At 43.7% G+C, this 12,958-nt stretch overlaps 4 protein-coding genes across 4 annotated transcripts in view; 2 read left to right on the top strand and 2 right to left on the bottom strand.

The window, feature by feature from the left end:
- Window positions 1-7: 7 nt before the first annotated feature.
- si:dkey-183c6.9 (tripartite motif-containing protein 16) lies at window positions 8-2,205 on the bottom strand. Its single transcript, XM_034615373.1, has one exon. The coding sequence runs from the start codon at window positions 2,001-2,003 to the stop codon at window positions 468-470; it is 1,536 nt and encodes a 511-aa protein (XP_034471264.1). The 5' UTR covers window positions 2,004-2,205; the 3' UTR covers window positions 8-467.
- Window positions 2,206-3,231: 1,026 nt separating this feature from the next.
- homezb (homeobox and leucine zipper encoding b) lies at window positions 3,232-5,754 on the top strand. The gene has a single exon (XM_034615375.1). The coding sequence runs from the start codon at window positions 3,812-3,814 to the stop codon at window positions 4,985-4,987; it is 1,176 nt and encodes a 391-aa protein (XP_034471266.1). The 5' UTR covers window positions 3,232-3,811; the 3' UTR covers window positions 4,988-5,754.
- On the bottom strand, window positions 5,194-7,865 carry cideb (cell death inducing DFFA like effector b). Its single transcript, XM_034615380.1, has 5 exons — window positions 7,720-7,865; window positions 7,482-7,596; window positions 7,063-7,221; window positions 6,739-6,929; window positions 5,194-5,918 (listed from the first exon to the last, which is right to left on the bottom strand). The coding sequence occupies exons 1-5, from the start codon at window positions 7,743-7,745 to the stop codon at window positions 5,777-5,779; spliced, it is 633 nt and encodes a 210-aa protein (XP_034471271.1). The 5' UTR covers window positions 7,746-7,865; the 3' UTR covers window positions 5,194-5,776.
- Window positions 7,866-8,605: 740 nt separating this feature from the next.
- The window catches only part of tinf2 (TERF1 (TRF1)-interacting nuclear factor 2), a 4,577-nt gene continuing 224 nt past the window's right edge, over window positions 8,606-12,958 (top strand). The window contains exons 1-10 of the mRNA XM_034615370.1: window positions 8,606-9,047; window positions 9,564-9,766; window positions 9,866-9,976; window positions 10,098-10,193; window positions 10,287-10,397; window positions 10,639-10,762; window positions 10,871-11,726; window positions 12,269-12,324; window positions 12,433-12,512; window positions 12,732-12,958. The exon at window positions 12,732-12,958 is cut by the window's right edge and continues 224 nt beyond it. Coding sequence (XP_034471261.1) covers window positions 9,020-9,047; window positions 9,564-9,766; window positions 9,866-9,976; window positions 10,098-10,193; window positions 10,287-10,397; window positions 10,639-10,762; window positions 10,871-11,726; window positions 12,269-12,324; window positions 12,433-12,512; window positions 12,732-12,851 — 1,785 coding nt within the window. The 5' untranslated portion in view covers window positions 8,606-9,019 and the 3' untranslated portion in view covers window positions 12,852-12,958. The remainder of the gene's footprint in view (window positions 9,048-9,563; window positions 9,767-9,865; window positions 9,977-10,097; window positions 10,194-10,286; window positions 10,398-10,638; window positions 10,763-10,870; window positions 11,727-12,268; window positions 12,325-12,432; window positions 12,513-12,731) is intronic.

Raw genomic sequence — 12,958 nt, 5'->3', positions numbered from 1 at the left:
ATTTTCATTTCTCTGACTTTATTGATGATCGGAACATTCACAACGTTTGTATGATGCAAGAGCTACAGATTTCCTTTGTGAGAGTGACGACTTGTTCACCACCAGCAGATGGAGACAAACACTTTGAACTTGACGGCAGAAAAAGGAAGAAGCTTTTCAGTTCAATCAAACAACTGGTTTCGTACATTAGAATCAATTCCCACGAAAAAAAGAATAACATCGGTACAATTAAAAGATATTCAGATATTATATTGTCAATTGTGTATAATGTGCATATTTAAACTAAAAGAAAAATCACACCATGAGCCTATTTCTGATCCGATAGCACTACATTTCCATTTGACAGCTTAACTGTAATTAGTGACATTTCTATTCATGTCATGAAATCAAAAGACTTTTCCCTTCAGAGGTTTTTCCCAGGTACTTCTTTCTATATTGATTAGCAGTGACCATCAGGGACCCACAAATTACAGAAGTTCACAAACAACCTCTGTGAAGCGACTGCCAAGGATTTCTCCACAGGGACAGTTCATCTTGTAGGTAAACTTGGTATTTCCTTGTCTGTAATGATTGGCTTCCTTGTTGTAAACTCTTCCACAGGGGCACTTCCATTGAATCTGGGAAGAATTTGAGCTGTTACGTGCATTTTCCATTTCCAGTTGAACAAAGGGGACCAGGTCCCAGTTGTTGATGCTCATCGTAATCGAGACTATTTCTTCCCTCCGGTGCAGTCCACTTCTTCTGAAGAAGGACAGCGAGGAAGCAACAGAATTCCAAAACACTTCCACCTTTTCAGGTCGCGGCACAGCCTCCTCATCTTCTTCATCTCCCTGATGTGTGATCAGTGCAGAGGAAATGCGGAGTTGTCTGTCTGCTTCGGTTTGCAGCCCCAAATCTCTTGAATTAGATGATGCATCAAAACCCTCATCTGTCGAGACAGAGCTGAGCTGGTTATTTTTGTAGCAAAGGCCATAGATGGGCCCCTTCTTCAAATCCTTTGCGGAATTTTTGTCACACAAACCAATGGTCCAATCAAAGTCTCTGGAAAGACAGACCTGCCACCTCTGAAAGTTAGAAACTGATTGGGTACTGCCGATCAAAAGAGTGGCAATGCATTCCCCCATCCAATCACTGTAGAAAACCGTCCGGTTGTCTTTGGACAGTGACATGCCGGAGCCGAAAACCTTAGGCTCAAACATCAGGTCTGGACCAGTGCTGAGGAGCTCCTGGTCAGGATCGACCAGAGTCAACAAGGATCCCCAGAAGTTGCCTGCCTGCTCCATCATGTTTTCCCCATCCTGTTGTATCGCTTGGACCAGTTTGTCACGATCGCTGCCGGGCAGCAACCCTTTACTCAGGTCCACGGCCTTGGCCTCCTCCACATCCCGATGCACCTGTGAATACATCTGCAGGAATCTGAAGGTGTCCTTCTCGCTCTGCGCCACTTGCATGCTGCTCTTGCATGTTTTTAAGGCCACCATCCGAGCAGAAACTGAAGTTCGGACACTGGTCAGGGATATATCACGCATCTTAGTCACAGCCTCAATTAGACGCAGGCTGGAGTTACTCAGCTTTTCTCTTTCACTATTCTCCCACTTTTCCAGACTCACATTCTCATCGTCAGTTTTCACCCGCAAGGCCTTCTGCTCACCTGTGAGCTTCTCCATGAGCTCTTTGTTGGCTGTGGAGAAGGTTTTCATATTGTGAAGGCGGTGCTGGTCTTCAATGGCGCAGGAAACACACACACAGGTCATATCATCCAAGCAGTAGTACTCCAGGAGTTTGCCATGCTGGGGGCATTTGGTGGTGCCACATAAAGCCATGGGTTCGGTCAGAGGATGAGTTTGGAGTAACACCGGCGTGGTCAGGTGGACCTGCAGGTGCGGCCCACACATGGAGATCTCACATTTCATGCAGGTCTTTCTGGCTGGTTTCCTGTCCTCCTCTGCGCACATGTCGCAGAGGATAACTTGCTGCGTGTCCTTTGGCTGATTGTCAGACATGTTTCGAAATCACAAAGTCCGGATTCTCCTTGAGTATCTTTAGTGTTGAACGATGTCCTTAGGATCCTTCTTGTCGCTGAAATGAACCGAATGTTGCTGAAGTTAGTTCTTCACCCGTCTCAGTCTCTCCCCACACAGTCAGTCACAGCTGCACTGAACAACAGTTACACTCTTAAGTTTCGTTTCCTACATTTGACGAACAGTAACACCCAAGGGTGTGGCTCAGTGAAACTCTGAGAAAAGTAGTGAATGAACCAGGAAGAATACTTTGTACTTCATGTATGAGGAGATATTGCGTTATATAATAAAATATAGTATACTTATGGAGAGAAAAACACAAAAGAGAAAGAAAAGAAACTCCAAATGAACTAATGCTTACAGAACTATTACACATGTATACGTTGACTCCATGAGGAGATGTTTTCCCTCTTTTCCCAGCATCATTTATAAATCCCATCATCTCAGTAAATACCAGTGTTTCAGTCTGGTTTGTCCTCTGCACACATGTTGCTCAGGACAACTCAGTCTGTTCGTCCCTGCATGTGCAGCTCGTCAGACATGTTTTTAAAAGAGGGGAGATTTACTGTTGTTTTGAATCTGCACTGATGGGGACAAATCATCACACATAGAGGAACCCTGGGGTGATGGAAGCTAATCGAAGCTAATCGAAGCTAATCTCACTGGATCCACAGGAAAGCTAAATAAGTAGCTGACAAAAAATAATCTCTTTTTTTCAAGGTAAGATCTCTCACTTCCTCATCCACCTCACCTCCTCATAATATTCGGATCTCCTTCATACTGTCACAGGAAGCACGAACACCTCGAGTTAGCTAAGTTTACCATGCTAGCTACTTAGCGAGCTAACCGGTGTTAGCTAAACTGATATTTTCACAACAAACAACGTCAGTTAATTAAGTGGTTAGTTATTGAAATAGTAAATTAGTTTTCTGTACATAACTCAATGGCAACCGAACGTTGAACTTTAGCACCGGTTTGGCTAAAGTTAGCCGGGAACAGTTAGCTTGCTAGCTAGCTAGCTACTTAGCCCTCTTCAGTTCATTCAAATGGATTCAGATTTAATAATCTATAAATCACAACACAAGGAAAAGACTCATTCTTCATGGAAAGTACTTTTTATTCTTGAGGTTATTTTACTCTGAAGTGTAAGTTTGAAGGCAGGACATTAACTTGTAATAGAGTATTTTTATATTATATATTATATATATATATTTACTTCTGCAGTGTGGTGACAATATAATGTATAAGTATATCATTTCTATCTAGCAATTAACACCACCTCTATTAAACAGGTATTTATTCTACATCCTGTTTCTTTGCATAGGGGTGTGTGAGTAGAATCAAAGCTTTTGTCACATTATAGGTCTTTTTATAATGTGATATAGTAAATCTGAGAAAGTGTTTATCGATAAATTAACAAGATAGAAACGTCTAGACGGGTGAAATCAAAACCAGACAAATCAGATGTATATAAAATCCTCCTCCAACATATAACCAAATATGTTAAAGAGACACTTTGTGCACTATTATACAAACTGTATTTTTAAAAAAGGCTCTGGTTCATCAACTAAATATTTATACAAACCCCAGAAGTGGGAGAAAAGGACTGAGGATGTTTATTGACAAGTTTACGAAGATAAGAAGTTATCAGAGAAAAACACAACTTTGTTTGATCACGGTTATTTCAGGGTGAAACTTGCACTTAAACGTCAGTCTCCTGTTGTGAGTGCTGGGTGTAGAACCAGATACCAAAAGGGTTTTGAGTACAAATTTTCCTCCCAAATGCGTGGATGACATTAACCGTTTCTGTTTGTATGCTGTTGACAGGAGTCGTTACCATGGAGGGAGGGCTTCCAGGGCTCGGACAGAACACACCTGATGCTTGTGGTGAGACACAAGAAAGTAAGGTCGCCCCGGCGGCTTTCAACATGAACCAAAACCGCGCAGTGGTTCTGCCCCTGCTCTCTGAGAATCAGATGTTTCTGTGGGTGCACTTGAACCAGATCGACCTACAGCTGGACGGTGTAGCAGAGCTCAACAAGGCCTTTGACGGCTTCCCGTATCTAACACAGAAACAGACCGCTGTGCTGGCGCAGCGCTGCTCCCTGCAACCAGACCAAGTGAAGGTGTGGTTCATGGTACAGAGGCTCCGCTACGGCATTAGCTGGGACTACGAAGACATCCAAGAGGTTCAGAGGAAGTTCATGTCCAGTCAGGGAAAGATTCGGGGAAAGAAAGAGCTGCGAACCCAAACTACCCAAAACAGGATGCGGGAAGAGGTAAAAGAGGAGACAAGCGAGAAGAAGGAACAGAAGAGAGGGGTAAAAGAATCTGGTAGGAAGAAGGCGGGAAAGGTCACGGAGAGCTCAAAACTGGGACGAAATGGGAGGTCTATTGAGCAACTGGAGGGAAAGATGATGCAGGAGCTACCAGAGAACAAAGAGGAGGATAGTGAAGTAGAAACTCTTGTGGAGGTCAGAGAGAATACTCAGAAAAGGCGCAAAAGGCATGCCGTGCCAAACAAGATTGAAAAGACGATGGAAGAAGATGACGGTGTCGTGGAGAGAGCCAGAGAGGGCAAGTCAGAGACAAAATCTTTAACTAGAGAGAAGAGGGCAACGCTGCGGTTGGCTTTCTCTAACTGCCAGTATCCAAACAGAAGCGACTACGAACACCTGGTGAGGTCGATCGGTATCCCTTGGCCAACGTTGGTGCAGTGGTTCAGTGACACACGCTATTACATGAAGAGGGGAAAGCCACGCTGGATGAAGCAGGAGCAGCACAGCCAGGCGCTGGCCAACATCAGGTACCGGCAGTGCCTGAAGGTGCTGGCAAAGGAGCAGCTGAGTAAGGTAAAACAACTTCGAAGAGGAAGCTTGAGAGGAAGTAGCAAATGTGCGTTCAGATCAGAAATGATGCCTCCGCCTCTGCAGCCGAAACAACAGGAAAAGGAACGAAGACGATGACGTATCGGAAGCTGTTCTACATCCTCTACTTCGTGATGTTTGATAACCAGTTGCCATGTTGGATGTTGTGAATTGGCCTGTTCTTTCATATGGAAGTTATTGTTGTTATACTGTCGTTAGTTGTTGATTAGTGTGTAAACAAGCATGTACAGCATAGTCGTGTTATAGTAGTTATATATATATAGTTATATAGTCGTGTCCCACTGTGATGTGCAGAGGTTTTATTGTCGTTCAAGTTGAAACACTTTCATTGATTGAACACGACTCCTCTTATCATTGTTAAAACATTAACAAACACAGTTAATCATCTTTTTTTACAATTTTTTTAATATTTTACAAGGAGATGATGTTAACAATATGATAAAAATGATAACCACACACTGTTAGAGTGGTAATCCCCCGTAATCCACGTACATAAAGCACAATATTATTAGAATAAATTGCACAAAAATAGAAAAATAACTTTCTCATGTTATCCTCATCTTCCTCTGTTGTGCCTAAGGAAAGCTTAGACTTAAACTAAACAATTGATTCTGAAGGTTTTGCATTTTTGTGTGTTTTATTCTGTATAATATATACAATTGTTCATCACATTGTATAAAAGTGTCACTGTGATATTAACTCAAAACATGGTCCAGTCATGGTTCTTCTACCCCCCCCTCAAGACGGATCATTTAATCAATACAGAGAAGCTTACTCGTGAGAAAAGGGACATTTCGGACATCAAATCAACATCAGACCGAGTTACTCTACTTCACGTGTAAAAAGAAAAGGTCTGTCCTGGCTCCGTCAGTTCCAGCTGGCCGTGTACTCTGCCCGCTGCGGCTGCCAAAACTCGGCGCCTTCAATGACGCGACGGATCATGGAAGCGGACGTGATGAGCAGGTGTCCGGCGGCCTGAAGGAGGGCGGAGGCCACACGCAGGGCTTCTCTGAAAAACAGGACAGAGAACAAGTGTCATCAAACCTGTTTTCTACTGTAAACACCCAAGTCAAGCATCATTCCATCACTCCCCTGACTGCAAGCTGCTCTCAGTTGGGACTTGGGACTGGATTTCAAAACGCTCACTGCCTTTTCACATCTTCTCAGTGAGAAAACTGTGGTACTTCAAATATCAAGTTCAATTTTGAGGTACTTTACATAAAAAGTTATTTGTTACTTGATAATCTACTTCAGAGAGAAATATTGTACTTCATGCTCCAGTGTATTCATTTGGCAGCTGTATTACTACCACTACTGTTTACATAAAAGACAAAAACCATATGATTATATCATATAAATGTGATGTATTGTCAAAGATTAAACCAGCGGTTACCAAAGGTTTATTGGGCTTGTGGCTCTTTACAAACAAAGTTGTTAGCAGTTCCAACAAGGGATTATTAACCTCTGACCTTATAAACTTATATTAATAATCGTTTGAGGTTTAAAGAGGTAGAATTATTATTATTTAATAGTTCATTAAAGAGGCAATGATAGGAGACACGAAAATAGAAATGTGTGTCACAGAACATTGTTGGACTCAATTACTTGGTATTGATCTTAGTCTATATAAAATAGTTTACAGTAGCTCCACTTCCTCCAGCTACAACTTTGATACGTTTTTGAATGAAGAACTTTTACTCATGGAGTGTCGGTACCTATCCTTAAATAACATCTGCATACTTGAGAGGATGTTGCAAATGGCCTACAACTGCAATACATGTGCTGACGATTGTTCTTTATCAAGTTTCTTATTTGCTTAAACGCCTCACCTGAGGATCTTCTTGGGCCCCAGACACTGGAAGTCGGCGCTCACAGAGTACAGCCCCTGAAACGTGGCCTTCACGCTCAGCGAGCCAAACATGTCCTTAGGGCTAATCTTGTAAAGGTCAAAGGTGACACGCGCTATGTCTCTCCCGGTCCGAGGCTTGTTGTGGTCGTGAGATTTGGGCACGACTGCACCCTGGGAGGAATCGGCGACAAAGGTCACATATATTAAATATTTGTAATCTTTTGACATCTTTAATCTGTTTTAAAGGAACTGTGTGATAACATGAATACATGTCGGGTTACGTTGCTTCTTTGGTCACACGTACTGTCTGGGATCTCCACGTCTGTCCGGGCTCCAGGGCCATGAGCATTGTGTTGTCGGGCAGCATCGTGAGGAACTCGTCGGTGTCCACCTCTGTGCCGTCCTCCTCACAAACCAGGGACAGAGACACTGCAGAGAGGGACAGCAGCAGCGCCTGGTACACCTACAGCACAGGTACAACTTCCTGTTACACCCTGAAATCAGCGTTCATGTCATAAAAGGGACATGTCTGGATTGTAATTTCACTCACACAGCAGTTGTGTCATATGTTGAACACAAACTATCGCACTGACGTGAATTTTAAAGTTCATTTTGATGCTTAAAGACTACGGTTTAGAATCGTGTTTCTTTTTTTGAGTTGAGGGTTTGATTTGGTTCGATGTTGGCCCGATGTATTTGATTTCTTTCCATTATCACGCTCACCCGTTCTTTCAGCTCCTCCAGGGTCCCAGCTGTGATGCCCTTCCTGGTCGCCCTGTTGTGACAACACACTCTGAAGGGTCTCTGCGTCGGGGACCACACTCGCTTGGTCACTGACCTGGGGTCAGACAAAACATAAACGGTCTGATCTACATTCATTGGTGATTATTTGACTCAGGGATTAATCAAAAGGAAGCAAATTCACTCAATATCAGCAGAACAAAACGAATTGTTCACTCACTTGATGAATGAGGATGTGCCCTCCATTCTGGTCGATGTGTTGTTGTCGCTCCCCACAGAGTTATTGTTGTGTTGGATGTTTGTGGGAGATTTTGTGTTTGACCCAGTAGGTGGACTTTGCTCCGAACCTGGTGATTACTCAGATACAGAACAGCAGGGGGCAAGGTTCATCTGGCCACAGCTTGCATGTGGTGTGTGTGTGTCTCTGTGTGTGTGTGTGTGACTGAAAGACATTTTTCAGCTTGTTTACAACTACAGCACAACTGATAGCAGATGTTTGAGGTTGATATCGATACCTGACAATTAAACACCCACATTTGGACCATACACACTATTTTCTATAGTCATTATGGTTATTATTTACAAATGTCTTGATTCCTTCAAACACTTGAAAAATGTCAAACTATTAAAAAACATGAATTCACTGTAAATCAGGACCGGGGAATTTTTTTTAAAACAAATTTAAGATTAAACAATTCATTTAGACAGATTAATAGAGAGTAAACCTGGAGCCCCTGGTGATCCATCTTTGTGATTAAAGGATAAAGATTTTAGAATTAATATTTTACAATATATATTACAATAGTTTTAGGTGCATTATATGGATATAAACTCAAATGGACAGCTGTCAACATTGGTATTACTGCACTGCTCATGTGTTTCTTGATTTCTAGCCTTTTCCTTTCCTTTTTATTCATATTTATTTCATATCCATAAGTTCCTTAACAGCTCAGATATTCCTCTCAACCTAAAAAAAAAGCTAAACACAATTTGCAAAGCAGTTAAACTGACGTCAGTGCAGGAAACGGCTTTACGTCATATCCTGAGAATAAAAAAAAACACTGGGAGCGCTTGTGTAATGGGACGTTGTGCTCGCGTGGGGGCGGGGGCTTCACCATCTGAGCCCGTGTGCTTCACGTACAGTCCCGAAAGCACCGCCCGGCCGGGGACACGCCGGGCGGAGACGTGAGCGCTCCTTGAGATGTGACTGAAGGCGGGAGGATGAAGCAGAAGTTTCCTCGGTAGCTTTGTTTTTCCGCGCGTAAACAACAACAACAACAACAACAAACAGTCACGATAACATGATACAAAGTGACCCGGCGGCTCCGGAGCGTCTGGACATCTCAGCGGCGACTCGGTGACAACTCCCCCCCCGGTGCCACTGTCGGTTTCCCGTCGCGGTTTGTCGCTTTTAACGCTGACTACCGGAGCGAGTGGTCCCGAGCTGCTAAGCTAACGTCGGGTTTTAGGTGATTTAACGTCCCCGGGCTTTACTGGTTTTAATTGATTTTACCAGCGGGATGGCCACGAGGACACCTAAAGACACTGGTGAGTGGGAATATGGTTTGATATTCACTATTTAAACTGGGAATCAAGACGAGCAGAGGAGCGTTAGATCCGCCAGGGTGTTTAACAGCTGGTGGCAGACTCCTGCTCCAGTCAGTTAGTTAGTTAATTAATCAATTAGTAAGTTAATTAGTTACATTAACGTCCACCACAGTCACACCACGTCCCAGCACCACTGACTGTGTCACTGTGTGTTCTGGATAAAGCCTGAATCCTTCAACCAGAGCTGGGTGATGCATCAAACATAATAATTCATCATATGACTGCAGCTAGAGGTCAAATAAATGTGAGTTTAAAATCAATGACAGGAATTTATAATCTGCAAAATCAAGTGTCCACAGTAAAGAAAAGGATTTTAAAAGATCTAAGTAAGTAATTTAATGGAAAACCTTAACAATTTGATGTAAGGTTGTTGAATGGGTTTCGGTGTATTCTCTGTTAGTTTGTGAGCGTATCCGCAGCGAGTGGACTCAGTTGTGTGTTTTGTCTCCGGCACAGATGTCAGCCTCCCCTTCGCTGCACTTCAGCTCCTCGCCCCCCCCATGCGCCTGGTGTCCGCGGCCTTCTGGAAGGTGCTGAAGCAGCGGGATGTGATGCAGTACGGGGTCGTGGAGGAGTTTGTGACCCTGGCCTGTGACACCGTCCCCGGGCTGCTCACCGTGAGGCACCAGGGCAAGCTGACGCTGGGGCTGAGAGGACGGGTGAGAAACCAAGACTTTTAATGTGACAGCCTCCCTCTGTGTTTAATGCATACCTGGTTTGGTAATGTGCACGTCATCGTCCTGCACCTTCTTTCTCAGCTGATCTTAGAGCTTCTTCGTAGACAAGAGCCTGATGTGATGGTGATTGAACCTCACATGAAAAGGATCCGTGCTCCGGCTGCCCCTTCGTCCTCCTTGTCTGCTGCCGTGGTAAATGATGTCCAATGTTCACAAACTCTTTTTGTCCCTGTTTTATAGGCTTCTATTTCAAACATTCAATTTCGGTGATTATAATGTTAAAAAACAAAATTCTTCCTCTTTTGTGTCCCAGAGAAAGGACGTAAAAATCGCAAAAACAGTCGAAAGCTTCCATTCATTTGTTCACGCGCTGCTGACCGACCCGGCAGAGAGAGACCAGTTCTTCGAGGTGAGTCCACACAGAGCTCATGACTTTAATCTCCGTTCAGTCGATGTTCGCAGGAATTTAACGGCCAACCACTTTCACTCTTTCATCTGACAGGAGGAGTTTCCTGTGGATTACGGTCCAAAGTTTGACGAGGAGCTGGAGAAGCTGCTGTGGGAGTTTTTGATTCGACTGGACCAGTTGCTGCCAGTTCCCAACCTAGCTCAGGTGCGCTTGAGAGCATCAACCCTGGTTTTGTGGCAAATAACACTTTATTTATTGGTCTTTCATTACAGTTTTTAAACTTCTTAAAAGGTTTAACTTAGACCAGTCTATGTCTCATACAAATGTTGATAGTTTAAGAGTTTTAACTGATAAAGATTAGAGCCAAGCTGTTCACTTGTAATCCTACTTTGAACTTAAGTTGTCTTTAGGGGAACTGTAATATCTTCATATCTTTTGCCTCCAGACTGTGTCGTGGCTCAGTGATGCCCCCCCTGTCCTGGAGGAGTGTGCGCGGTCAGCCACCCAGCCCCAGCTCCTCAACATTTTGCTTCAGCATCAAACCTGTCTTGGTCATCTTGAGCCCGCAGGTAGAGTGAGATCATTTCTTCCCTGAAAGACTCTGACAGCAAGACTTTAATTTCAATTATCCATCTCTAATCATCTCAGTAATTCATTGTGTTGTTTGTTTTTTGCAGCCTCTCTCCCCCCAAACATGGGAGACTCCATCCTGGATTCACTTTCTCTGCCACCTTCTGGAAGAGTCGCTTCAAATAAAGGAGGAGCCAAAGCGTCTGCAGGGGATCAGTCCGGTAAAGGGAAGACACCATTTATAAAACCTGTAATCGGACTAATATCTAACGAAGACGTACCGGTCATGGTCTCGGCCAGTAAACGGGCCCTGAGAGACGACAAGCCAGCCACCTCAGAAGATGCAACAAACAAACATCTGGGGGAAAAAGAGAGCTTAAAGTTCACTGTGGTAAAAGAGAGACAAAAACCCAATGATGGAGGGAAAGAGGGTGAAGAACAGCTGGAGGGGGAGAGGGACGTCTCCAACAGAAGCAGAGGAACGAAACGCAAACAACCTGACAACAGACAAAGTGAATTTGACGAGGAGGAGGAGGAGGAGGAGGAGGAGGAGGAGGAAGAAGACGACGACGACGCAAGCATGACCAGATCTGGGAAGAGGAAGATGAGCAGTGTCAGGCAGGGAAGCGGTGACCAGAGAACAAGTGAGAGTGAAGAAGAGCAGCTAAACAGAGCAGCACTGGCATTGTGCATGACCCAGCTGGGCGTCCAGAGTCTCCACCTGCCGGACGATCCGTCCCTCTGCTCCCTTTTCGAGTGTTGTCTGAGAAGACAACCCAGAATTATCATCGAAAAACTGCAAGTGGCCTCTGCTGGTGCCAACAGGACGGGCGGAGGAGGAAGATCCTTCTATAAGGAGGAGAATCAGAGGAGGAAGTCACCGGTCAAAGCTCCGATGCACAAAAGCAGGAGCTCCCAACTGGAAAAGCCTGACTCAGACAGTTCTGGCTTGGATGACAAAGAGTAAGAGACGCAGTGCAAAGTATGTCACGGCCTAGTGTCGAAGTTTGTAACGCAAGAACTCCGACTCTAGCTTAAACAGTTTCTTTATGTGTTCTGGATATTCTGTAAATCATATTCTCTTTTATTTATGAATAAAAACAGAATCTGGTCTGCTGATGTTTAAATTTCACAATGAGGCAAAATCTGACATTTTAATTAGATCTTAGAAGAGAATACACAACACATAGAGTTGTCACTTTTAATGTAGTTTGTTATTATTCGGTTCAAACCTAAAAACAACGGGAACAACTGATTTCAGTGTTTCTGGTTTCATTTGGGTTTTTTTCTCTGTCTCAGTAAGATAGCATTAGTGATTTTAAATATGTATGTACACTCTATTGTCCTTCTTTTAACTGCGTCTCATATAAAAATAAAAACATCTTTATTATTTCAGTGTTTCCTGTTTGTCTTTAAACTCTAATTATAAATGTTCTGGACAAAGTAAATCAAAGCGGCTTGAACTTAGAACTCAGTGGTTTAATGATGTTGTTTCTACTTGACAGAAATCATCCTCTCTCATCGAGTATAAGCGGCTCCCCTCGCCGACGCACTAACGCAGGTGATTTCACAAGTTGTGTAAATTGATCACGGGGGGGATTATTTTCAATAGTGATGAACAGTCGCCTGCTCTGGATTCAGTCTTAACTGCATCTGCTTTCATGTTTAGAGACGCCGGCCGCGGCAGGAGGAAGTGAAGACTACGTCGCTGATTCTGAGGATGAGGCCACAAAGAACTTCAAAGGGAGGGTATGTGTGATCAAAGGTGGAAGTTAATGCCATGAAAATGTGTCGATGATTTAGGGGGAAAGGCCGTCAGTGTTTCTGAGAATAGACACAGTAGTAGAGATAATTTACAAAATGAAATTCCTCAAAATTTTAAGAATTAAAAACACAATTCTACAGTAAATTGAAAATACACTTTTGCTCTCTCCTCCTCCATGCTTTCTACCCGACTGTCTCCCCCAGCTGTTCATGAAGCGCTACTACAAGACCAAACACGGTACATACGTTCCCACTCTGAGGGAGTACTGGAAACCGGGGGTGGCTCGGAGAGACTTGCTGTCGACTGCCAGTAAACGCAGGTGATGAAACCGATCTTCACTGCCAGGTTGAGTGAACGCCAGGATTTGGACTTTGTGACGGAGCAACCAGTTATTTAAAGTTATCTCGAGTTAATGCTGTTATTGTTTTGA

Source organism: Hippoglossus hippoglossus, chromosome 18 (genome assembly GCF_009819705.1).
Source record: "Hippoglossus hippoglossus isolate fHipHip1 chromosome 18, fHipHip1.pri, whole genome shotgun sequence".
Lineage (NCBI taxonomy): Eukaryota > Metazoa > Chordata > Actinopteri > Pleuronectiformes > Pleuronectidae > Hippoglossus > Hippoglossus hippoglossus.
The sequence above is the reverse complement of the archived record's forward strand: the minus strand, read 5'-3'. Positions and strand labels throughout refer to the sequence as shown.